The sequence below is a fragment of the Labeo rohita genome, chromosome 5 (assembly GCF_022985175.1).
Source record: "Labeo rohita strain BAU-BD-2019 chromosome 5, IGBB_LRoh.1.0, whole genome shotgun sequence".
NCBI classification, from domain to species: domain Eukaryota; kingdom Metazoa; phylum Chordata; class Actinopteri; order Cypriniformes; family Cyprinidae; genus Labeo; species Labeo rohita.
This window is the reverse complement of record NC_066873.1, coordinates 17,345,699-17,372,788: the sequence shown is the minus strand read 5'-3', so window position 1 is coordinate 17,372,788 and position 27,090 is coordinate 17,345,699. Positions and strand designations below refer to the sequence as shown.

General features: G+C 37.4%; 4 protein-coding genes across 5 annotated transcripts in view; 2 read left to right on the top strand and 2 right to left on the bottom strand.

The window, feature by feature from the left end:
• Positions 1 to 784: 784 nt before the first annotated feature.
• Positions 785 to 7,702, bottom strand: mblac2 (metallo-beta-lactamase domain containing 2). The gene is made up of 2 exons (XM_051109065.1): positions 7,137 to 7,702; positions 785 to 4,765 (listed from the first exon to the last, which is right to left on the bottom strand). The coding sequence occupies exons 1-2, from the start codon at positions 7,576 to 7,578 to the stop codon at positions 4,380 to 4,382; spliced, it is 828 nt and encodes a 275-aa protein (XP_050965022.1). The 5' UTR covers positions 7,579 to 7,702; the 3' UTR covers positions 785 to 4,379.
• Positions 7,703 to 7,820: 118 nt separating this feature from the next.
• Positions 7,821 to 11,194, top strand: polr3g (polymerase (RNA) III (DNA directed) polypeptide G). Of its 2 annotated transcripts, XM_051109067.1 has the most exons (8): positions 7,821 to 7,869; positions 9,007 to 9,145; positions 9,280 to 9,409; positions 9,759 to 9,827; positions 9,900 to 9,959; positions 10,032 to 10,093; positions 10,216 to 10,344; positions 10,897 to 11,194. In XM_051109067.1, exons 2-8 carry the CDS (start codon positions 9,035 to 9,037, stop codon positions 10,981 to 10,983), a joined length of 648 nt encoding a protein of 215 aa, XP_050965024.1. In that variant the 5' UTR covers positions 7,821 to 7,869; positions 9,007 to 9,034; the 3' UTR covers positions 10,984 to 11,194. The 2 variants fall into 2 exon arrangements, with proteins under 2 accessions (XP_050965024.1, XP_050965023.1); XM_051109066.1 differs by lacking the exon at positions 7,821 to 7,869 and having other exon boundaries at positions 8,835 to 9,145.
• An 847-nt stretch (positions 11,195 to 12,041) lies between these two features.
• On the bottom strand, positions 12,042 to 16,061 carry lysmd3 (LysM, putative peptidoglycan-binding, domain containing 3). The gene is given in 3 exon segments (XM_051109063.1): positions 12,042 to 13,079; positions 13,082 to 13,316; positions 15,775 to 16,061. Coding segments are annotated over 3 exon segments (912 nt in total). The 5' UTR covers positions 16,039 to 16,061; the 3' UTR covers positions 12,042 to 12,666.
• Positions 16,062 to 26,564: 10,503 nt separating this feature from the next.
• Positions 26,565 to 27,090, top strand: part of adgrv1 (adhesion G protein-coupled receptor V1) — a 175,313-nt gene continuing 174,787 nt past the window's right edge. The window contains 1 exon segment of the mRNA XM_051109062.1: positions 26,565 to 26,864. The gene's annotated coding sequence lies outside the window, so the exon portion shown is untranslated.

Here is a 27,090-nt window from a genome sequence, read left to right as displayed (position 1 = left end):
AGTCTCTTCTGCTCAGTCTGCATTTATTTGATCCAAAATACAGCAAAAGCAGTAATATTATGAAATATTTTCACTATTTACAATAACTGCTTTCTATTTGAATATATTTTAAAATGTAATTTATTCCTGTGATCAAAGCTAAATTTTCAGCATCATTACTCCAGTCTTCAGTGTCACATGATCCTTCAGAAATCATTCCGATTTGCCGTTCAAGAAACATTTATTTTTTATTATCAATATTTAAAACAGCTGAGTATATTTTTTCAGGATTCTCTGATGAATAGAAAGATCCAAAGATCAGAATTGATTTTAAATAAAAAGCTTTTTTAACATTAGCTTGGAGTCAGTATAAAATAAGTGATGATAAAGACATTTATGTTAAAAAAAAATTATATTTCAGATAAATGCTGTTCATCTTAACTTACTATTCATCAAAGAAACCTCAGCTACTCAGCTGTTTTAAATAATAAATACTAAATGTTTTCTGAGCGGCAAATCAGAATATTAGAATGACTTCCGAAGGATTAATGTTGCTAAAAATTCAGCTTTGAAATCACAGAAATAAATTACATTTTAAAATATATTCAAATAAAAAAGCAGTTATTGTGAATAGTGAAAATATTTCACAATATTACTGTTTTTGTTGTACTTTGGATCAAATAAATGCAGGCTTGGTGAGCAGAAGAGACTTCTTTAAAATCTTCCCATTCAAAAACTTTTGACTGGTAGTTTTTTAGCATAAATAATAGCAACAAGCACAGAGAAGAATAACACAGAGACCCATTGTATACAGAACTGAAAGTGAGTATATTGTTAAACAGGTGCCTTTGTATTACAACAGCTGTTGTCACTGCGGCATTGCGAGGTATTTGTTTGTTTACTCTCCAAGAGGCACTGAATATAGTGTTGCATGTATAGCTCTGCTCATTTTGCCTGGATTCAAGAGATCCCTGAGCAGAAACATAGTGCACATATACTGTACAAGCTCACTTCAACTGTAGATTCATTATACATATATTATATCGCTGTCCATCACATTCACACAAACACATTCTACTCTCTCATTAATGATGTGAAAACAACATGTCAGCATTATGAAAATTACATCAAAAGCAGCATATTTGTAGTTTGGCAACATAAATGAGTGACTCGATGTCAGTCATTCTTATCACTCCACGAACACCTCATTTTATACAACATCTCATTTCATACACTCACAAATTGTGGCATTTTCACATTTGAACACTAAAGAGGAAGCCCTTACAATTATGACAGATTAAAATAAGGCAGTGAATTACTGAGAGGGAAAAACAGCCTTTGGCCTTCAACGAACTATGTACCATCACCCACACTGACTTACGTATGTGCTTCCATATAAAAATTACTAATACAGATAAAATCATTGTGCAGTTTGCAAATAAGTACACGGCAAAGAGAACTACTAGTATGGAGGCAGTGTTATGGAACTAAACCAAACAAAAATCATTGTTCAGGCATCTTTCAGTCAAGGCTAGTCTTTTTTCCTGTCTTATATGACTGGCGTGGAAAGATTATGATTTTGTTATTATTATTTTGTTATTCGCATTTGTAAATAATGCACTTTGATCACTTACACAACACAATTCACTCTGAGCCTATAGAATAATAGAATAACGCTGCGTCCATGCTGTGCTACATTAATGTCTCATGCAGATACTGTCATAGAGAACAAGACAACAGTTTGCTACTAATTCATCTTGTCTCCCATTTGAACTAACACCTCACTGTCTCTTCAATAACAGTTTATCTGAATCAGATCAGATTACTTCTAATTATAACTACAAAGTCAGCTACAATGTGTCTTTTTTGTGATTTTTAGACATACCAAGTCTTTATCCTGCGTAAATCTTAAAGTTACCAAATGTTTATATAATGATTATATTTATTAAAGGTGCAGTGTGTAATTTCTACATCACTAGTTACCCAAATTGAATTGAATAATAATAATTCATCCAAATAGGTTTATCCAAACATTCAGTCCTGGAACGTCATTTTTTCCCCCAAACAAGTTGAGTGCACCCTCTAACAGCAGGGTTATTAAAGTAAAAAAAAAAAAATCAAAATAATAATAATAATTCAAAATATTAACTATAATAAAATAAATTAACTATATACACTGCTGTTCAAATGTTTGGGATCGGTAAGATTTTTAATGTTTTTTTAAGAAGCATTTCCTGCTCAACAACGCTGTTTATTTGATATTGTGATATTATTATTGCAATAGTAATATTGTGAAATATTATTGCAATTGCAGTTTTCTATTTTAATATACTTAAAAGTAGGGCTGTCAAATGATTAATCGCGATTAATTGCATACAAAATTATTATGTACATATAAATACACACAAATTAATGTATATATTTAAATCTTATTTATGTACAAAATATTTTAATTTATATATATTATACATTCTATAAAAATTATAATAAATGCATATACTTGTAAATATTTCTTAAATATATACATGAATGTGCTTGCATTTATATATACATAATTACACACAGTACACACATATATATTAGGCAAACTTAAATTAGTATGCGATTAATCGCGATTGATCGTTTGCCAGCCCTACTTTAAATAGAATTGATTCCTCTAATATGCATTTTTGTAGATAGGACAGTAGGAGAGATGACAGGAAAGCAGTGGGAGGAAAGAGGGGAGCATGATCGGCAAAGGACCTCGAGACGGGAATTGAACTCGGGTCGCCGTGAGCGCAGTTGCGCTGTACGTCGACACACTAACTACAAGGTTATTGGTGCAGACTAATATGCTGATTTATTATCAATATTGGAAACAGCTGTGCTGCTTAATATTTTTTGGAACCTGTGATACTTTTTTTCAGGATTCTTTGATGAATAAAAAGTTAAAAAGAATTTTTGTAACAGTACACACTACCGTTCAAAGTTTAAAAGAAATAAATACTTTTATTCAGCAAGGATGTATTAAATTGATAAAAAGTGATAGTAAAGACTTATATTGTTAGAAAAGATTTCCATTTTAAATAAATGCTGTTCTTTTTAACTTTTTATTCATCAAAGGATCCTTAAAAAAAGTATCAGTTCCAAAAAAAAAAAAAAAAAAAAAAAGCCGCTCAACTGTTTCCAACATTAAGAATAAATCAGCATATTAGAATGATTTCAGGATTGTGTGACACTGAAGACTGGTGTAATGGCTCTTAAAAATTCAGATTCACAGAAACAAATTATAAAGTATGTTAATTAATTAAACATTAAAATAGAAGACTTATTTTAAATTGCAATAATATTTCAGAATATAACTTTTTCTGTATTTTTGATCAAATAAATGGAAATTTGATGAGCATAAGAGACTTCCTTAAAAAAAAAATAAAAAAAAATAAACAACATTAAAACTCTTACTCCCAAACTACAACTAAATATATAATACCTACAATAAAAACTAATAATACTATCTACTAATACTAACTAATAATAGTATCTCTATAATACTAAAATAACACAGGACACAGGCAATTCATTGGTCATGTCAATCAAAGTGCTAATTGACTACAATGCTGAAACAAATGCTAACCCATAACCCTAATCTTAACCTTAGTATTAACCTTATTTTTAAGAGTGAGTGTGGCCATGTCTATCTTAATGTGAAGGGCTTCCAGTGTCAGCCGCTTATATTTATTTTAGATTCTGCTTGACACTGCAAACTAGGCACTGATACTGCAAACAAGTATTATTTGAATTATTTTATATCAAACATACTGGTTTAGAGCTCAAATAGTTTTACTGATTACTGTACTTTGCTATTATATAGCAGCTAATGAATTAAAAACCTCGCACCTTCACAGGAAATAGCTTATCTTTGCGCTGTAAAATAAGGTGGTAACACTGATAGCACATTCTGATAGACGGCATTACCATTCGTCGCAAATGGATCAATCCATTATTTTTCATAACTCTAATGAACCAGTAAACTCTAACCTTTTCCTCATAGGTAACTGTGTGATTGAGTTGACTAATGAAATGGGCTGTGGTGCTGGGTTTGGGGAAGGAAAAACAAAAAAACAACCTTGCTATATTGGGCTGCTCAACAATCTAGTGTTTTTTCATATTTCTACAGATACCTCTACGCATCAGCGTTGAAAATTACAAACAGCACCTTTAAAATGTGACAATGTCTACTGATCTTCTTGATGCTTTGATGGATATTGTGCAGCATTTTTTTTTAACCATGAACATAAATAGTACTATCAAACTGTATACTGTATATCATTAGCACACTGTATTGCTCAGTGTTTTCAGTGTGCTCAATAGTGAGGTCTGCAATGACATATGTTGTTGCATAGTAGTCTTTATCATAACTACTAGCAGGCACTTCTTGAGTTGGAGGCTCGAAGTGCCAGGCTGGCAATGGACTTCACCACGCAGGTGGAGGCTCTGTGGCAGGCGCCGGCACTAGCGATGTAGTTGGAGGCTAACCGGTGTAGCCGCTTGCTCCCGAAAGTGTTATAATGGCCAGGCATGACCTGGTCAATCTCCTCTTTATCAACCATCTCAACCAGCCTTTCGCAGCTACGGATGTAGTCGCTGATCCGGCTGTAGGGAAGCCAATCGATCATGGAACCATCATACACCACGTCTCCACTAAACAGCATTTTGCTCTCCTTGTCATGGAGACAAATGCTGCCTCTGGAATGGCCTGGCATGTGAAGAACAGTAAGCTGACGGTCGCCAAGGTTGATAACGTCACCTGGAGAAGAAGGAAAGGAAGGAAATGTGGGAACTGGATATTGTCACTGCACTGCAGCACTGACACAGCAGAAGCTGTATCGACTGATGCACATATGAAACAGAGAAGGATTTGTGAGGAAGATGCAAGGGTTAGTTTATTATTACTACAGTTGATGATCGTCCAAGAAGAAAAATGTTGAGTTAAAAGGTTTTAATCATATGCTACGTTCACACTGCAGGCAAATGTGACCCAAATCCAAATTTTCTTTTTTTTTTTTTTTTGCTCACATGTGACTCAGATCTGTTTTTCCTATGACAGTGTGAACAGCACAAACCACATGGAATCTGATCTTGATTGCAAATCTTTTTTTGCCACTTCCATATGTGGTATTAAATGCGATACAAGACAGATGTTTTGCAATGTGACCACAGTGTAAAAAGTCATATCAGAATTCACGATTCTGCGCTTATTGGAAGTCACTTCAATGATTTAAATACCCAAAGTTATCAAGACAATTGCGAAAGGTAGTCAGAAGTACAGTGATGTGTCAGAACTCACAAGTATTACAGGGACAACTCTATATACAAACAAAATGCTCATATTATAAAAAATTCAAAACTCTGCTCTCGTCACATCCTTGTCTTTATTTTTATTGTCTGCGCATAATTTCAACTGCATCTTCGGCAGATCACACAATAAATAAATGCAAAATCGTTTACTTTATGTCCTCCGTGTTTACTTCTGTGTGACAGTGTGCTGCACAAGTGTTGCTAAATCCACAGTTTTCCCACGAAACTGGGCTATTTTTTCATTGTTGCCGTGGGTTGTTTTTCCAACTCTGTGGATTGACACGACTCCACTAATGCGATATTTACCCCCTGGAGTGCGATTGGGCTAGTTTTGGACTAGTTTTGAGAAGCAATTATGCAGATTTTGATGTGAAAACCTGGAAACCCTGTTCATATTGTACTTTTACGCATAAGGGTCAGATCAGAACCATTATCTGTTCACACTGGAAATCTGATATTGGGCACATTTAGAACAATGTGAACAGCTATACAAAAAAATCTGATCTGAGCAAAAAAAAAAAAAAAAAAAAAAAATCAGACTTTAAGCTCTAAGGCTTGCAGTGTGAATGTCTGTGTTTGCTGGATATGAGGAGATATGTTAACAAACAGTGATAATATCTGCATAAGCTATGCTTTTAAACATCCACAAACATTTACACTATTAATTACTCACCCTCATGCTGTCCAAACCTGTAAGACCTTTGCTCATCTTCAGAACACAAATGGAGATATTTTTGAGCTTTCTGACCCTGCATAGACAGCAACGCAACTAATGTTCAAGGTCCAGAAAGGTGGTAAGGACATTGTTAAAATAGACCACGTGACATCAGTGGATCAACCGTAATGTTATGATGCTTTAAGAATATGTTTTGTGTGCAAAGAAAACAAAAATAATGACTTTACTCAACAATTTCTTCTCTTTCATGTCAGAGCCCAGTTGTGTCATGGTACTGTCATGCACATAAAATACTGACAGGAAAAAGAAGAAAGTGTTGAATAAAGAAGTTATTTTTGGTTTCTTTGTGGACAAAAAAAATATGCTTGTAGCTTCATGAAATTACAGCTGAACCACTGATGTCACATGGACTATTTTTACTGTAGCATTTACTACTTTTCTGGGTCTTGACCGTGTTGCGTTGCCGTCTATGCAGGGTCAGGATTCTCTCGGATTTCATCAAAAATATCTTAATTTGTGTTCCGAAGATGAACGAAGGTCTTACAGGTTTGGAACGACATGAGGGTGAGTAATTAATGACAGAATTTTCATTTTTTGCTGAACTATCCCTTTAAAATCTGAAGACACAGTGAGGTGAAAAAATAAGCCTAATTTGTTCACTGACAGAACATCTATTCATATGCAGCAGTACAACTCACTGCATAGTAGTCCATTCAGTAAAAATTATGGGGTGGAGGTCATGTGTGGTTTACTCAGAGCTTTACTCTGAATCTGCTGGGTTTCCGCCAAGGGTCCACTATAATGGTTTATCTCCACCATCAGGGAGATTATGAAGCCACATTAGACAGCGAGCTTGCTTTTCACTAACCACTGACATGCCTCTCGTGAGTCTATCATGATCTGATTTGTTTCGATCCTTCTATAGAGCTCTTCAAAGACATTATGCAAGGCTGGCCAGAATGAAGTCATGCAATTCAGTGCATTGTTCTACTGTCTTTTGGAGTAGTTTGTGCAGTGGTGTGTGTGTGGACACAGATAGACAGACAGACAGACAGACAGACAGACAGACAGACAAACAGATAGATAGATAGATAGGCATGTATTATAATAGCATTCAAATCCTGCAAACAGTATAATAGCCCACCTTCTTGTAATATATGTGTTGGCGTTACAGCCTTCACTCTGTACTGTCTTGCTCGCCATCCAGGCGCTGGATTCTCCACGATCTCTCGATCAGATAACCATGTCACGGTCTCAAAGTTGTCACCGTTAGCCAAAGCATCCACCTCCGCCTTGTGCACGCCCACCTGTTGAAACTGATGCAGCCCACCCGAATGATCAAAATGCACATGCGTGCCAATGGCCAACAGCGGGTTCTTACGCTTCGAATCGTCCCCTAGCAACCCTTTACTACTGATGTATTCAGGCAGACTCCGTAAACCCAGTCCAGTATCTATAATGACGTCCTGATGGGACCCGCGTATGAGCCAGATATTCGCTCTGTTCCCCGATTCATAAAACCGCTCCTGGATCCAAAACACGCCATTTTCCAGCGACTTGTGCGCGTACCAATCAGTCGCAGACATCTCCAATACATTCAAGAGGTTATTATTGTATACAAGGTTAAATGTATGGCTGTTAACGTATAATTTTGGTTTCAAATCCTAGCTGCTGCAGCCGCAGAAAGAACGCTGACACCCAGTTCCGCAAGCGTAGAACGTCATCGAGCGTAACGGCATGACGTGTTAGAGAATCGAAATACTATTGGTCAATGCATCAACAGGCAACACCCAACTCATGCATATTAATAACATAAAATTCATAATTGCCTACACAGGTACTCATTTGTATTCGCCCAAAATTTGTTAGAGAACAAGGTAAGCAGTTGCACTTTAAAGAATTGTTGCTGCAATGCGACTAGCTGCCTTAGTGGTGCAGTTTTTAAGAAATACTGCATGTTGTCGTTTACTCACCCACGTTTCAATGCAGTGTTGTTCCAGAAACATATAAAAAAATATCCATACGACAATATTTAACGTCTTTTGAAGCCTTGTGTGATGACAACACTGATTTTGATGTAATTATCCAAAGGTAATATTCGCCCGGTGGAATTTTCCCTCAGATATCATAAGCGGTGGCGTTCAATTAAAAAATGCTGCGATTTAGGTTTAACTCCATTGAGGCCAAGAGCCATTGGTTCTCGCGTGTCACGTGACTTCACGACGGATTACGTTAACAGCGGCACTGGGAATTTTGTTTTAAAAAATTATATTTTGGCCAGCAGGGTTGGGGTCAATTCAGGAATGAACTCAACAATTCCAATTCAAAGAAGGGAAATGGAATTGGAATTGGAATTTAACAACAATTACAGGAAACAGAGTTGGAATTGAATTGGAATTACAATAAGTGGAATTCAATTCAGGGAAATTCCACTGAATTCCGTTTATTGCTGTTTCTGAGCATTTATTTGTGATTGCATTTAGAGACATACATTTGAACTTTATTTATGATGCTTTACAAATACCAAGTAATGTATGAAATAGAGTTGATCAAATGCAAGTAAATAAAAATGAGAACTGCACATTATGAATTAATAATTGAATGACAGTGGTGATAAGTTTCTGGATGTACTATACATTCAATATATGATTACCACATAATATATGTCTCAACTCAAAAAAAAAAAAAAAAAAAAAAAGAGTCATGTTCAGTCATTCATTCACTTTTTATTGCATCAAATTATCATCATTTCCTGAAAATTGTCATCGTTAAGATTGCATCTCTCAGGCCTAAATTTTCTCAAGTGGAATTTAGTGGAATTTATTTGATTTCAGTTCTGTTTCCTGACATTCCAATTCAATTCCAATTCCATTTCCTGTCAGCTGCATGCAATTCCAATTCCAATTCCATTCCAGGAAGTGAATTGGAATTTACCATTCATTCTCAATTCAATTCATGAATGGCCCCAACCCTGTTGGCCAGTTGATACCTTATCATACCTTCCTCCACCCAAGCAAGTCCAGAATTATTTGACTGAGCAAAATGGCAGGAAAGGGCAGAGGAATAGCAGCATTCACCTTCAACATAGAGGCTCTGGGTCTTACCAGAGGGTCTATGCCTGAAACCCAAAGAGGGCCAACTCCACTCTTCCCAGTGAGTTGTTTTCTTCTTCTTATTTTTATTCCCCCTGAGCTAAAAAGTCTGCTAGATAGTCATTATCCTGACTTTTTTCAGTTTTAGAGAAATGCATTACACCACCTAGGTCATAATTCTGTGCTCTTTTTCAGCAAATTGAATATAAACCAGGGCCTCTGAAAGCTGGAGAGGATGAAGACTATATGAGAGCTTTGAAACAAGAGATGAGAGGACGAATGAAAGACCTCCCATTTAACATAAAACCCCATGCAGGAAAGGGAGGTGAGTGGTAGCCTTTATTTAATTTTGGTAACACATAATACCTATTGCTTCCTACTAGGGGTCTTAGGATTTCTGAGGCAATCATATTGTAAATGTAAGAGCACTGAGGGCAATGTTGTGTATTACCACTGGCCTTAAGACATGACATCTATTTAACTTTATGTTTAAGTGAAATAGTGTAACTGATTAGGGATAGTTTAACCTTAAAAAGAGTTTTACTATTTGATTGTTTTATTATTGTTTTAATAATTTTTTTACAATGTTAATTAAAGTAAGAAAGGTCAGAAATGTAAAAGTTAAAACAAATTGATCTACTTTTTAAAAGTGTGCTCACCAGTATAATTCACAGATGTGGAGAGGTACAAGGAAAAATACACAAGAGAAATTAAAAGAATTGAGGATGACAACTGGACACCAGGTATTACAGGAATCACTTATGAGTACCATTTAAATTGGCTGATTTTATATCAATTATAGACTTGCTTTATAGATTGGAACCGTCTTCCCAAAGAGCTGAAGCCACAGAAGAAGATAATTAAGAAAAAAAGAGGTAATTTCACAAAATGCAGAATCTCTCTTTAAACAAACACCATTTTTTGAATAACTTGTAAGTCATTTACAGATACTAACAGAAAAGCAAAGATCTCAAGTAAGGATAAGGAGGAATTACTGAATAAGCTTGATGTGAGTTCATGTTATAGGTAATCACATACTAAACTTATTAAATAAACTGCATTATACATGTTTATTTTTGACAAGATATAATTTTGGATTGTGTAGTTGTCTCACTTCTGCTTGATTTTCAGGAACTTGAAAAGAAGGGAGATGTAAAATCAGATGAGGAGGGTGAAGCAAAGGGAGAGAAGAAAGAAAATGATGAGGAAGGGGAGGAAGAAGAAATTGAAGGAGAATATGATGAAGAAGAGCTTGAAGAGGTAGAAGCTTTTACTAATAGCATAGCAACATTTCTGGTTAAATAAATCTTCATCAACATCATCTGTAGCATGTTGTATATTACCACAGAAATTTAAAACATTAAAAAAACATTAGTCTAACACTTAAATAACACATGCTTAAGCATGAAACTGGTGTGACCGTATCACTACCAAATGTGTCTGCAAAGCTATAAGCTGCTTTACAAATAGGGTAAAACTCTAATGTTCTTCAGTTTGAAAAATGGTTATAAAAGGCTTAAATCCGTGACGCTATATTTTCTTATTTACTAATATTTGTATCTGATGCACCTGCCATTAATGTGTGAAGCGTATATTTGTCTGTGGCATTCATTTAACAACATAACATACTTTTAACATGTCTTATGACATTCCTGTCACATCATCAGTCAAGTTTACACCCAAATACTGGCTTGCATATATCTAACTTGGTTTTCAGTTACTGGGAAAACTATTTTAATGCAATTGTGGAATTCCAGAGCACTAAAAGCACTTGATGCATGATCAGCCTTTTTTTTTCCTTTTTTCCCATAGGAAAATGACTACATAGCAAACTACTTTGAAGACGGTGATGATTATGGGGGAGGAAGTGATGACAACATGGATGAAGCCACTTACTAGCAAAAAAAAGGCACAAAAGATTTAAGACTATCATGTAAAACAATTAAAGTTTATCGATATGTAATATAAAATCACTAAATTTTACTTCATATACTTCATGTCTTCAAAGAGTACACTGTTTTATAGTTTAAAAAAATTAGATGCAGCATAATTACAGGTCAAGAATCTGCAAAATGTTAATTATTTTACCAACCTAAGAGGGATTATACAAAATGCATGCTTTTTTTTTTTTTTTTTAGTACTGACCTGAATAAGATATTTCACATAAAAAGATGTTTACATAAGAGAAAGTAATAGTTGAATTTTAAAAATGACCTTGTTCAAAAGTTTACATACACTTGATTCTTAATACTGTGGTTTTACCTGAATGATCCACAGCTGTTTTTTTTTTTTTTTTAAACGATAATTGTTCATGAGTCCTTGTTTGTTCTGAACAGTTAAACTGTTAAAAGTTTTCACCCCCAGGCTCGTAATGCATTGGGTTTACTTCTGAAGCATCAGTGAGTGTTTCAATCTTCTGTAATAGTTACATATGAATCCCTTAGTTGTCCTCAATGTGAAAAGATGGATTTCAAAATCATACAGTCATTGTTGGAAAGGATTCAAATACACAAAAATGCTGGAAAACCAAAGAATTTGTGGGATTTGAAGGATTATTCTAAAGAACAGTGGGCAGATCAACTGTTCAGGACAAATAAGGGACAACTTTAAAAAAAAAAAAAAAAAAAAACAGATGCGGATCATTCAGGTAACAACACAGTATTAAGAACCAAATGTATGTCATTTTTAGAATTGTAATTATTATTCTCTCTTGTGGACTATATGTAAACTTTTTTTATGTGAAATATCTTATTCAGGTGAGTATTAAATAAAAAAAAAAAATTACATCCATTTTGTATGACCCTTCTTATTTTAGTAAAATAATTAAAATTTAGCAGATTCTGCAAGGTGCTTGTAAATGTTTGAACTCAACTGCATATGGATAATTATCTAAGCTGGTATTATTTAAGCTAAATGACTAAATTAAAAGGTTAAAAATAATTAGGAGATTCAGATACTAAAATATAATTCCTTTATTTTCAACCTGCATTTACAGTCCACAGGATGAAGGCACATACTGTTCAAATATCAATCACTGTACGCCATGTTTCATAGAAATCCTTACATCTCTGCTACTTATATGGAATTGAACATGTTTGAAAACATTTTACAAATCATCCCTGTACTCTTGCCAGAAGAAAAAACAGGAAGCCATTATGGTTCCATTAAGTTTTGTTTTTCTTTGTACAGGCAAAGTTTAAAAATTAAAACCAGCAACATTATTACCGTCAGCTGCAATACTGAATCTGAATTCTACATTTCCTAAAATAAATTACCATGTTTATTTCCCTGACAACCAGACAGTGGCAGCAAATGTTTTAAACAATATATCAGCCATTTGCCACTGATGCAAACTACAAGCTTAATAGAGGTACAGAGATACACACTGGCTCATGAGTGACACACACAACAAAACCAGCAATCAACTGTGCAAAATGCATCAAGGAAAAATGCTGACAGGATTGGAATCATGTCTTGACTCGATCCTCTCATGTGTTTCAGTTAATTGTTTTAAAAATGTGGTTCCGCTTATACCTTCCATTAATGCCTCCAAATTAATTTCCTGGAGATTTAAGTGCCCCTTTATGCTTTCTCTTCATGATTCGCAAAATGTTGCTGTTTAGCAGCAGCCTGTAGGTGAGAGTCTTGGTGAGAGGCAGCACTAGGTGGTGGTAACCCAATCTTAGGAACAGCTGGCTGTGTTGGTCCAGGCCTGATAGAGTCAATGGTAGTGTGGTGGCTGACATCTGCTTTCATCAAAACTTCATAGTACAACAGGTAAAAAACAGGTGTAACGATGCCCACGACCAACATGATGGCAACTGCGGTCCACCATCTCATTCCCCAATCAGCACCATAGTATGGGTCTTTCTTTTGGGCTGGCCTGCGATCGGGATCTCCCAAAAGCGGCTGCTCCAGTGAGGACACGACCTCGCTCAGGCTGCTCCTGGAAGGGGCAGATGACTTGACAAGAAGTTGAATGTCCTTGTCCTTTCCTGAAGGAAGCACTCCACGCTGTCCACAGAGGAGGAAGAGGATGAAGAGTCCAAGGAAGCTCCAGAACCTGGGATCTCCGAGATTCTGCGAGTGCCGACAGGTGAGCTGCTTTTATGCGGAGCAGTGTTGTGAGTTTCTGTGAATGAGCTGAACTTTCTCACAGGGATCCTTATGGACCGCAGCGCAAAGAAGTCCTGTTCAGTTAGAAGATTGTTGGCCCGCTTTATGTCTGCAACCTGCGATGAGAATGAAAATCAGTACAATCAGTTCAACCTTACATACAATAGATATATTTGGACAGCTATAGAACAATTTGGTGTTTGCAAACAGTGATGGTGGGTTTTTTTTGGTGGGCAGAGCCTAACTGATGAAAGAAATAAATAAATTTGACTTTATTTAAAAATTCTAACTTTATTCTTGCAATTCTGATAAGAGAATCAACCTGGCATTCTCTCTGTTTCCCTCAGCTCAGAATCAGGAGTTTATAGCCCACACTTCTGGGGTTTTTTCCCCTCAGAATTGACAAACTTAATATTTTGGAATTAAATTGAGTTATAAAGTCTGAACTAGGAGATATAACTTGCATTTGCGGAGAAAAAAAAAGTCAGAATTGTGAGATAAAATAGGTAAATGTTATGTAAAATGTTGTAGGTTTAAATAGTATTTCATGCTGTAACTGTAATACATGAATAATGTAACTACTATGAACTGCACATGTGAATATTACATAGACAAATTGTTTAAATCAAAATATGCTTTAAAAGTAGGGTAATCATAGTAGGTTTCATCCATAAACCGTCTATTTAAAGGTCTGTGTTTAGCTTCAAATGACGTTTTTAACAACAGTATTATATTAAAATGATTTGCATTCTGATTCTGACATCCAAAGGCACAAAAAACATTATTTCTCTTATTCCATGGATTTTATCCATTTCCCTTCACTTGTTACCAGTGTTTTTCTGCCACCACAATGCGCATGCAGCTGCCGGTGACATAACTGTGACGTCTACTCCAAATTAGTCTATCTGGGGGAAGGACTGCTTTGGGTTTTTATAAGTCAATATATCTAAGAAACATGGAGTACTGGGAAAATACAGAAATAGATGTATCCAAAATAAGATCAAGAAGAACTTGTTATTATGGGGTGTAATGTAAAGCAGAAATTTGTTTACAGCAGCAACATCATAGCTTGCGATATTAGAGCAGAATTAAACTTGTGGGTCGTCATTGGTACATTTATAACACAAATTTTGCATCAGCTTTTAAAGGGATAGTTCACCCAAAAATTACAATTCTGTCATTAATTACTTACCCTCATGTTGTTCCAAAACCATAAGACCTTTATTCATCTTCAGAACACAAATTAAGATATTTTTGATTAAATTCAAGAACTTTCTGACCCTCCATAGATAGCAAGGGTCCTACCACTTTCAAGGCCTAGAAAGGTACCAAGTACATGGACAAAATAGTCCATATGACATCAGTGGTTCAATGGCAATTTTATGAAGCTACGAGAATACTTTCTGTGCACAAAAAATAAAATAAAATAATGACTTAATTCAACAACTCTACTCGCCCGAGTTACTGTCTTCCGCTGCTATTTTGTAAATGTTCTTGGTACCTTTCTGGGCCTTGAATGTGTTAGAACCCTTGCTGTCTATGGAGGGTCAGAAAGCCGTCGGATTTCATCAAAAATATCTTAATATGTGTTCTGAAGATGAACAAAGATCTTATGGGTTTGGAACGACATGAAGGTAAACAATTAATGACAGAATTTAAATTTTTAAAGCCACACTTTAATGTGGCCCATTTAATCAGAAGTAAGCAGCATTTGCTTCTGCTGACTAACGGTGTGTTCACACGGGGCGTCAGCGTCAACGCTTCCCATTGACTTTGAATGGGTGACGTCAAGCGTTGCCGAAAAGAATTGTGGATCCGTCGGCGGCGCTTCACTGGCGTTGCTCGCGGCAGAAGTTGAGAATTTTTCAACTTCTGCCGCGAGCAAGGCCAGTGAAGCGCCGCCGACGGAAGCGTGAGCCAATCAGGATCGCTCTATGCAAATACAGTAGCCAGGCGGGAGCCAATCACGTTCATCCTGTTCAAGAGCAGCAAACTGAGGATAAATTTTAAAATGGAGGAGAAACTAATTATTGCGGTGGGCAATCACCCGGTCCTTTATGATACATTTATGTTGAATGACAATGAAGCTGTATCCGAGTTTTTGTTGTTGAGTTCCTATCTAATTTCATTGGCTGACGCTGCTATGACCATGGCGTCAGTGCCAAACTTCAGCCATGCCTTCCGTCAAGCGTTGACGCTGATGCCCCGTGTGAACACACCGTAAGAGAAAGTGGAGCAGGTTCAAGCTGGTGTGACTGGGTGGAGGCATGAAATAATTTGCATGTTCATACATCTACCTATACTCAGTAAGGTGAGGGTATAGAGTTACAGTTTTAAGAAATGAATAAATTGCTTTCATGGGGAATAAAACATTTAAGTATGTAATAAGGGACCAAATTTTGACGGGAGGGGGTCTTGTCCATTTTAGACTGTATTTCTAAATACAAGTATAATCCTTGATTTCAAGTATGACGTTACACAACAAGATTTTTTTATATTCACATAAGATTTTTGGTCATACCAGCCACATACTCAAACAGAAAGCAAAAGTACAACAAGGGAACTTTGACTTACTGTACAGAAATATTGCAGGGAAATACTGATCAGCGTATCCCCGTCTTTTATGTCCCTTATCAAGTAAATGATATCGTCCTTGCGATCTGTAGATGTGCTCCTGCGATGCCTTTCCCTGCCTCTGGAACGCAGCTCAAAGGCCTCTCCGTCCTCCTCTGAGTAGTCAGTCTCTGAGTTGTTTCCAAAAACTGACATGTAACCACCTGTGGGTGGCTGCACTGTGGTTGCAAACTGAAAACCATTGTGCTGGTTCCTTCCAGTCATTTTTTCACTGTAAAAAGAACAAAAGGCAAGTGAATTAAGTTGGACATGCATGTGTTTTGCCAACTACTCTGTGGTGGTTCTCTGTGTTTGATGGCTCTGAAATCGTTGGATTCTTTTTTGCCATGTCAGGTCAAAACAATCCAAATGTGGAAAAATTAGATATGGATGGATATCTTAGTAGCCTAGACCCACTCTGCAGTGTACAACAGCAAACACTGCTGATAAGGCCAAATTCAACCTTGGCCAACGTTGACAGAACCTATTTTAGGAATTTCCACTAGCGAATTCATGTTGAAACACTAAAAAATATTAACTAGTTTTTCGTGTGAATGGTTTTGCTTAAGTGGCCTGGCACACGCAGGTAGAGCTAACTAGCAGCTAACTTTACATATGCATTAGCATGTAAACATGACTTCAAAACACTTATATACAAGTTTTCTATTCAAGAAAATAACAAAGACATCTGACCGCACAGCTTTTAAGCACACGAATTAAACGCTAAACGGTTATACTTACTGAATAAAACCACTCAGTAAGATTTTTAAACGTAAAGGCTAAGTAGCTCAGTTAGCATGTCATTTTAGCCAGCATTACGCAAATCAACTATAATATCTCATCTGGAAAAAAACAAATAGTCTCTTAGAATACAGAATAATACCTTCATTCCTGCAAACATATCACTGTGTGATTAAACAATGCTTAATGTCTTGAAATCCTCTTTAGTAAACAGGGTCAATAGTCTCATGCTACTGATGCTAACCAAACTTTATATCAACAGACGGTGATTCGTCATCTAGTTTGATTTCAGGTAGTAAACAAACGCTCGTTAATCCGCTGTTTATCGTTTTGTTGCGGTTTACCTGAGAAATGAGTGGGGTCCGCTTGACTTTAGTAATTATGGCATTCTCCAGTTTCCGCTATGTGCTTCATTACTTCAGCTGCTGGATTACTGGAGACAGAGAAGAAGCCACGTCAACACAGAGACAGCGTGAGCACGCACTGACATCATCGACATCGCTCCGTGTTTCCCATACATCATCAACAGTTTCAGGTAGGTATATATAAAGATGATGATGATGATGATGATAATCATCATTATTAGTAGTAGTACGTTTGCTGTCACGTAGTTTTAAGCGCCTAATAATTGACCAATCGCACTAGTTTTTGTGCACATTCTATTTACTAATACACAAATAAGCAGATTACAGATAGCTCAGTTTTATTATGCTTTTTAAAATGATTATTTATGAGGTTCAGACCTAAGGTTGATGTTATATTGAAATGATTTTCACTAATCAACACAGTTGAGGTCAAAAGTTTACATACACCTTGCAGAATCTGCAAAATGTTATTTGCTTCAAAATAAGAGGGATCATAGAAAATGCATGTTATTTTTTTTTTTTAGTACTGACCTGAATAAGATATTTCATTTAAATACGTTTACATATAGTCCACATGAGAGAATAATAGTTAAATTTATAAAAAATAACCCTAATCAAAAGTTTACATATGCTTGGTTCTTAATACGGTGTTGTTACCTGAATGATCCACAGCTGTGTTTTTTAGTTCTAGATGTTCATCCTGAACAGTCCTGAACAGTTAAACTACCTGCTGTTCTTCAGAAAAATCCTTTAGGTCCCACAGATTCTTTGGTTTTTCAGCATTTTTGTGTATTTTTAACAATGACTGTATGATTTTGAGATCCATCTTTTTCACACTGAGGACAACTGAGGGACTCGTATGCAACTATTACAGAAGGTTCAAATGCTCACTGATGCTCCAGATGTAAAAACGATACGTTAAGAGCCGAGGGTGTAAACTTTTAAACAGAATGAAAATGTGTACATTTTTCTTATTTTGGCTAAATATCATATATTTTTTCATTTAGTACTGTCCTTTAGAAGCTACAGAAGATACTTATATGTTTTCCAGAAGACAAAATAAGTTAAATTTACCCTGATCCTCAAATTCTAAATGTTTTCACCCCCTACAAAATAACATGCATTTTGTATGATCCTTCTTATTTTGGTAAAATAATTAACATTTTGCAGATGTATGCAAACTTTTGACCTCAGCTGTATGTGAACATGCCTATGTCTAGCCTTGATTTCAGTATATACAATATGCATAATAAGCACTGCAAATTAATTTACAAATTTATATATAACAATGTAAAATATTACATACCGGTATATTGTGAAAAATGCTCATAGACAGATACCACTTACATGTCCTCAAATCTGACTGGCTCCATTATAACAGTGCTAAAAAAAAATGCAGCCTTGTGACACATTAAACTATGACACTACCAGTCAAAAGTTTTTGAACATTAAGATTTTTTATGCTTTTTAAAGAAGTCTCTTCTGCTCACCAAGCCTGCATTTATTTGAGCCAAGTACAGCAAAAACAGTACAAATCTGAAACATTTTTACTATTTAAAATAACTGTTTTCTATTTGAATATATTTTAAAATGTAATTTACTCCTGTGATCAAAGCTACATTTTCAGCATCATTACTCCAGTCTTCAGTGTCACATGATCCTTCAGAAATCATTTTAATATGCTGATTTTTATTATCATTTATTATTATTATTATTATCATTATTTTAAAAAGTTTAGTATTTTTTGCAGGGTTTTTTGATGAATAGAATGATCCAAAGATCAGCATTGATCCAAAATAAAGCTTTTGTAACATTATACACTATACTATTCAAAAGCTTGGAGTCAGTATAATTTTTTTTTTTTTTGGTTGATTCCATTGGTAAAGTAAATATAATTCCCATTTGGTAAAGTCCATGTGATGGTGTTTTTAATAGATGTCTTATAAGGTTTACTAACCTTTAGTCTGATAATTTTTCATTTCTTCCCCAGTAGCTTGTTGAGTGTCTTACCTGAGGGGCCGATCTGCTGCTGTTCAGAATTAAGTGGTTTGTCTTTGTCTGGCATCTCAGCTGAGACCTGTCCACTATGGGTGACCCTACCAGTACTTGTGAAGTACCAGTGGCGTACCTCTCAGCATCACTGATGCACACAAGCCCTCACAGCACGTCAAGCTGCAAACCGTGTGAGGGACCCTAACCTAACCTACCCTAACTTAACTGTTTGAAAGCAATCGCATGCCACCCAACAACTCAAAACACCCTAACAACAATCCGATAACGCACTACAAACAATCAGAAGAGACCAGTAACCACAATGAAACACGCAAACAATTCATCAAAACCTTGGCAAACGCATGTCAACACACAGGACACTGCCTGAAAACATCCTAACAACCATATAGCAATATGCTAAAAACCGCAATACAATATCCGCAACCACATAATCAACGCACTGATAATCACCAAAAACCTGAGTCCAACAACCGCATCGAAACATGCAAACAACTGAATAGAAACTTCGACAAACACGTCAACACACAGGAACTGCCCAAAACATCCTTACAACCATGTAGCAATGGGCTTAAAACTGCTCACAACATCCGCAACCACATATCAACGCACTGATAATCACCAAAAGCTACCAAACAACCACATAGTAATGTTCTAAAAACTTACTCTACAAAGTAAAACTTACTCTATAACTATGTACAGTATATACAGTATTTACATACGTAGTGTAGGTCCCACTGTGGTGTCTCACTGTCTGGTCTTCTTCCTTTGGGGTTCCTCAGGAAGGGGCTCTTTGCTGATGTCCACATGCACCCGAGGAGCGAAGCTTCTTCTGTTGGTTGTAGAGAAGCTCTCAGTCATGAGCTCTGTCTCCACCAGTTCAGGACAGTTGAGGGTCTCCCACAGACGCTGCTTTATCTTGAGTCCCAGCTCAAGGCTGTAGGGACGGTGCCGTCCACTGCGCGTCTTCATCATGGGCTCCACCACAGAGCTGTAAATGCCCTGGTAGGCCTGCACACTATAGCCGTGGATGGAGACGGGCTCCTCCTGCTGACACAGAGATGATGGATAGACGTCCGCTGAAGAGACTGAGGCTGCTGTACGAATGTTGGGAAGGACAGCAGCGTTCTTCAGGTGACGCCTGGCCAAACCGTTGGGTCTTCGAGCTTTAGCAGAAATGCAGCTGTAAGTGTGATCCAACCTGCTTACAGCTGCCAGCCTTAAAAGCTCACAGGGCTCTTGAGAGGAAGAGATGCCATCCACCCAGAATCCCCTCAGGTGTGTGGGAAGAGCCCTGCTTCTTCTCAGATGACACTGATCCATGCTGATGCTTGAAGAAACACTGAATTTGGACAGATGTCGAGAGCTTGTAGCACGTATGATCAGTCTTCAAAGCTTTAGGGACAGTTTGTTTGATTTGTCAAACAAACAGTTTGTTTGATGTGCAGTCTATTTATATCTTAAATGTCTTTCTTGTCATCTAGATGCCTGCTTGCTCCAATCATTCTGTAGCAGCCATTGAGATCAGTGATGACAGGTAGGTGATGCTCTGCCCTCTGCTGTTAGATGTTTTCATCACTGAAGGAGGTTGATGATTACTACACACATAGACAAGTCTCATCTTTTAAATTCTTGGACCACCTGATCAATTGACACTCTGATCATAAGTGATAGGTCACAACCCCAGAAATGTCATGTTCATAACTGAGTGTTAAATCGAGTTTGTGAGTCAAAAGCAGATTAACTCTTTAAAACTTCATGACATCAAGCTCACAGTCTTGAAGAGCACACAAAAAAATATCTTGCCTTTTGTGGAAACCTTTGGGGTGTGCATGAGCCTTAAAGGGATAGTTCACCCAAAAATGAAAATTCAGTCATTACTCACCCTCATGTCGTTCCAAACGTGTAAGACCTTTGTTCAACTTCAGAACACAAATTAAGATATTTTTCATGAAATTTGAAAGCTCTCTGACCCTCCATAGACAGCAAGGGTCCTAAAATAAATTAACAACTTTATAAAAATATCTTAACTTGTATACAGAAGATGAACAAAGGTGTTACAGGTTTGGAATAGCATGAGGGGGAGTAATTAATGCCAACATTTTTATTTTTGGGTGAACTATCCCTTTAATGATGCATAAAGATATGAAGAAATTATAATCACTTAAAACTTAAAATGTATTTGTTTATTCATTCACTTATGCAACCACATAATAACACTCCGGCAACCCATAAATACATAATATTTTTGAGCTTCGGAGGTTTATTATTTTTTTTCACACATTGTTTAGTTATATGTTTTGTTTTCAGTGTTTTACAGATTTTCAGTGCATTTTTCTTCTATTTTAGGTTTAGTATTTAAATAATTTTAATGCTGTTTAAGTTAAATAGTTAAAACATTGACTAAGATTGCCTCTCACATCTCCACCAGTGCCTTCAGTCCAGCCGTGGGTCATCAGCCAGGAGCCGCCGTTCGCAGATGTTTCACTCCAGTGATTCTGGAATATGTGGTGGTGAAGCAGCGGTCAGGATCCTTTCCATTGCCTCTCATTCTTGAAATTCATTATGATGTTCCTCTTCTACAGGTAATCACATGCAGTACAATAACAGATGGATGGCTCACCCAAAAATTAAAAATTCTGCCATTAATTACCATCATGTGGTTTCAAATCTATAAGACGTTCGTTTTCGATAAAATCCGAGAGCTTTCTGACCCTCCATAGACAGCAATGCAACTACCACGTTCAAGGCCCAGAAAGGTAGTAAGAACATGGTTAAAATAGTGACTTCAGTGGTTCAACCGTAATGTTAGGAAGCTATGTCTAACAGTGATGTATTTTAATATTTCATCTCTTTGTATAGAGCACATGCATAATAAGCAATTGTCAATTTAAAGCCAGTAAACCAAGATGTATAATGTAATATAAAATAAAAAAATATATATAATTTAGCAATAATTTGGGAAGAATAAAGTACTTATTGACAGATGCCACTTACCTATTCTCGATTTGAGTACTGTTGCAAACATGCTGAAAAATAGTTTTGCTATACATCTTTATTAATATTAAATTATTATGTTTTTCCTAGTTCTGGTTGAATGGTTTCTTTCATCGATACATGAATACAAAACCCATTTTGTATTTTTTTTTGTAATTTCTATTTCCCAGTAGCATGTTCTTACTTAAGGCGCTCGTCTTCCATCACTATATCAAAAGGCCAGTCTGTTGCTGTGGTTTGTCTTTGTCTGGCATCTCAGCTGAGACCTGTCCACTATGGGTGACCCTACCAGTACTTGTGAAGTACCAGTGGCGTAGCTCTCAGCATCACTGATGCACACAAGCCCTCACAGCACGTCAAGCTGCAAACCGTGTGAGGGACCCTAACCTACCCTACCTTCAACCGCATACCAACCAACCACTCAAAATACCCTAACAACAATCCAGCAACACACTAAAAACAATCAGAAGAGTCCAACAACTGCATAGAAACACACATACAACTGATCAGAAACCTCACGAAACGCATTTCAACACACAGGAAAATACCTGAAAACATAACAACCATGTAGCAATGTGCTAAAAACCACTTACAATATCTGCAATCGCATATCAACGCACCGATAATCACCAAAAACTTGAGTCCAGCAGCCGCATCAAAACGCGCAAACAACTGATTAGAAACTGCAACAAACACATGTCATCCCCCCAAAACATCCTTACAACCATGTAGCAATGTGCTAAAAACTGCTTACAACATCCGCAACTGCTTATTAACGCACCGATAATCAGCAAAAACTTCCAAACAACCACATAGCAACGTGTTAAAAACTTACTCTACAAAGTAAAACTTACTTTATAACTATGTACAGTATATACAGTATTTACTTACGTAGTGTAGGTCCCACTGTGGTGTCTCAGCGTCTGGTCTTCTTCCTTTGGGTTTCCTCAGGAAGGGGCTCTTCGCTGATGTCCACATGCACCCGAGGAGCAAAGCTTCTTCTGTTGGTTGTAGAGAAGCTCTCGGTTATGAGCACACGTCCATCAGGATGCTCTGTCTCCACCAGTGCAGGACAGTTGAGGGTCTCCCACAGACGCTGCTTTATCTTGAGTCCCAGCTCAAGGCTGTAGGAACGGTGCCGTCCACTGCGCGTCTTCATCATGGGCTCCACCACAGAGCTGTAAATGCCCTGGTAAGCCTGCACACTGTAGCCATGAATGGAGACGGGCTCCTGTTGACACAGAGGTGATGGACAGACGTCCGCTGAAGAGACTGAGGCTGCTGTACGAATGTTGGGAAGGACAGCAGCGTTCTTCAGGTGACGCTTGGCCAAACCGTTGGGTCTTCGAGCTTTGGCAGAAATGCAGCTGTAAGTGTGATCCAGCCTGCTTACAGCTGCCAGCCTTAAAAGCTCACAGGGCTCTTGAGTGGAAGAGATGCCATCCACCCAGAATCCCCTCAGGTGTGTGGGAAGAGCCCTGCTTCTTCTCAGATGATGCTGCTCCATGCTGATGATTGAAATAGCACTGAATTGGACAGATGTCGCTTGTAGCACGTATGATCAGGCTTCAAAGCTTTAGGGACAGTTTGTTTGATTTCAAATATAAACTAAAGCTGCTTTACTGACATGGAATGTTAAGGTTCATTTAAATGTAAACAACACTTAATATCAGTAATAAGTCAATTAGAGCAGCTTAAGGTCAGTGTCACATGTACAATAATTAGCTCCATTTGTCATCTGTGTATGACAGATATATATATATATATATATATATATATATATATACACACACCCCTGAAGGTGTGCTGTGGTATCTGGCTCCAGGATGTTAGTAACAGACACTTTAAGTCCTGTAAGTTGCGAGGTGGGGCCTTCATGGATCAAACTTGCTTGTTCAGCACATCACACAGATGCTCGATTGGATTGAGATATGGGGAATTTGGAGGCCAAGTCAACCCCTCAAACACGTAGTTGTGCTCCTCAAACCATTCCTGAACCATTATTGCTTTGTGGCATGGCACATCACTGTTTCCATGAAAGGTGTAATGGTCTGCAACAATGCTTAGGTAGGTGGTACATGTCAAAGTAACATCCACATGGATGGCAGGACCCAAGGTTTCCCAGCAGAACATTGCCAAAGGATCACACTGCCTCCGCTGGCTTGCCTTCTTCCCATAGTGCATCCTGGTGCCATGTGTTCTCCAGGTAAGCGATGAACACCCGGAAATCCACGTGATTTAAAAAAAAAAGGGGGTTCATCAGACCAGGCCATCTTCATCCAATGCTCCAAGGTCTAGTTCTTTTACTCACGTGCCCACTTTTGGCATATTCGGCAGTGGTCAGGGGTCAGCATGGGCACCCTGACTGGTCTGCGGCTAAGCAGCCCCATTCGCAACAAACTGTAACACTTTGTATTCTGACACCTTTCCATCAGAACCAGCATTAACTTCTTGAGCCATTTGAGCTACAGTAGCTTGTCTGTTGGATCAGACCACACGGCCCTGCCTTCGCTCCCCACGTGCATCACTGAGCCTTGGCCGCCTATGACCCTGTCGCCAGTTAACCACTGTTTCTTCCTTAGACAACTTTTGATAGATACTGACCACTGCAGACTGGGAACACCCCGCAAGAGCTGCAATTTTGGAGATGCAATGACCCAGTCGTCTAGCTATCACAATTTGGCTTTTGTCAAACTCGCTCAAACCCTTACACCTGCCCATTTTCCTGATTCTAAAACATTGACTTTGAGGTCAAAATGTTTATTTGCTGCCTAATATATCCCACCCACTAACAGGTGCCGTGATGAAGAGATAATCAGTGTTATTCACTTACTACTAGCTGTGGATCATCCAGGTAACAACACAATATTAAGAATCAAGTGTATGTGAACTTTTGAACTGGGTCATTTTTTTATAAATTCAACTATTATTTTCTTTGTGGACTATATGAAAACATATTTTGTTGGATATCTTATTCAGGTCAGTACTAAATAAAAAGAGCATGCATTTTGTTTGATCCCTCTTATTTTGGTAAAATTAACATTTTGCAGATTGTATATACAGCAAGTTTGTAAGGTATATGCGCTAACTGCTCTACAGTGTTTTTGTTTTTTATATTAATCTATTTTTTGAATAACTCTTTTCAAGTGAATAAATCATTCTTGTATTGACTCATATTATTTGTTCTCTTCCTTCTGAAGCACACAACTGCTTTGGTGGCTTTCCTACCTCTAAAGACTGACTATGACTCAAGCGCTTGTGCAGCCTGTGAAGGAGCATATCATTGGTTGTGAATTGATGTAAATGACAGAGGAAGGCTGTGATACTGTTATCTACTAGAAGAATGCCACAGGTAAGACATTTGTTTAGGTCTCATAGTTTATCTCATAACTGGCACAAATGAAATACTACAAACAGATTGTAGGTTTGGGGCATCTATCATTTTTTAACCATCTTTTTTATTGTGATGATATCTTTCAAGCTACTTTAATTTCTTTATCGTGTAATTGTAAGAGACTTCTTGCATGTACATTTGAACCCTTTCCAACAATGACTGTATGATTCTGAGATCCATCTTTTCACACTGAGGATGACTGAGGGACTCATATGCAACTATTACAGAAGGTTCAAATACTCACTGATGCTTCAGAAGGAAAAACGATGCATTGAGAGCTGGGGGTGTAAACTTTTGAACTGAATTTTTCCTATTTTGCTTAAATATCATATATATTTTTTTATTTAGTACTGCCCTTCAGAAGCTACAGAAGATACTTACATGTTTCCCAGAAGACAAAATAAGTTAAATTTACCCTAATCTTAAAATTCCAAAAGTTTTCACCCCTCAGCTCTAAAGGCATTGTTTTTCCAACTAAAGCATCAGTGAGTGTTTGAACCTTCTGTAATAGTTGCATATGAGTCCCTCAGTTGTCCTCAGTGTGAAAAGATGGATCTCAAAATCATGGTCATTGTTGGAAAAGTTTCAAAAACACAACAGATGCTGGAAAACCAAAGAATCGGTGGGACCTGAAGGATTTTTCTGAGGAACAGCCGGCAGTCTAACTGTTCAGGACGAACAAGGGACTCTTGAACAACTATCACTAAAAAAAAAATCATTCAGGTAACAAAACAGTGTTAAGAATCAAGCGTGTATGAATGGAGTCATTTTTATAAATTCAACTATTTTCTATTGTGGACTACATGTCTTTAATGTGAAATATCTTATTCAGTTCAGTAGTAAATAAAAAAATACCATGCATTTTGTATGATACCTCTTATTTTGGCAAAATAATTCACATTTTCCATACTCGTTTATGTTGTGCACTGTAAAACACTAATAGCTACGTCTTAGAATACACCAGCCCCTAGTAAATCAAGGCTGATTTTATTAAAGTGGCACGTCAAAGTCCTGTCTAATCATGGGTGTTTCGCGTATGAATCGTTTGCGGGAATCATCAGAGAGCTGCAGTGCAGCGGTGCGCCACAGGTTGATTTTAGAAACGGCATTTGCCAGCCTCCCCAAATAGCCTCTCCGCCGGAGGAAGACAGATCGCTGGGTGGAGCTGTTCCCTCGATCTGTCAAGCCCGGAGGTTAATGAGATTAGCACATCCCTGCTCAGACAAGACAAGGCTCTACCGAAGTCCACTAGTTCAGACGGGACAAGAGCTTAACGGACTGCATGGCAGCGCATGTCGAGCTTTACGCGCATCCACACTCACACCGCATGGACCGGAGAATCCACGCAGCGCCTTGCAAGAAAACCGTGTCTTACCCAAACTGATTGAGCTGTTCAAGAACAACTTCTTCTGTGCAGGAGCAGTGGAAGCGCAGCGCGATTGTCACGATGTATTTATCATCCCATTGACGGACACAGCGCTGACCGGTTATATTTACCCCGGACCTTTTGTCGTTTGCCTTGGAGTGTTACAACAAAGTGTTAGGTGAGTAACGTTAACTTAAATATCACATTACATGTTCGTCACTTGTTTTGTGCAGCAATTTAGTGAAATAGCCCGGACACATCAGCTTCAAAGCGTAACGGTCAGTTTACAACAGTTCAGTCGGCATGAGATATTTGATTCATACTATTGCTGTTTTTTTCTGTCTTAAACCTGACGGACGATTATAAGCTGTTTATTACAATGCCTGAAACATTAATTGTTTACA

What these genes read in the sequence shown, in the direction of transcription:
- polr3g (XM_051109067.1), top strand. Translation starts at nt 9,035, where the DNA reads ATGGCAGGAAAGGGCAGAGGAATAGCAGCATTCACCTTCAACATAGAG. An exon ending in GGATGACAACTGGACACCAG is followed by an intron (nt 9,828 to 9,899) that starts GTATTACAGGAA and finishes CTTGCTTTATAG; the next exon opens with ATTGGAACCGTCTTCCCAAA. An exon ending in AATTACTGAATAAGCTTGAT is followed by an intron (nt 10,094 to 10,215) that starts GTGAGTTCATGT and finishes CTTGATTTTCAG; the next exon opens with GAACTTGAAAAGAAGGGAGA.
- mblac2 (XM_051109065.1), bottom strand. Translation starts at nt 7,578, where the DNA reads ATGTCTGCGACTGATTGGTACGCGCACAAGTCGCTGGAAAATGGCGTG. An exon ending in AACACATATATTACAAGAAG is followed by an intron (nt 4,766 to 7,136) that starts GTGGGCTATTAT and finishes CTTCTTCTCCAG; the next exon opens with GTGACGTTATCAACCTTGGC.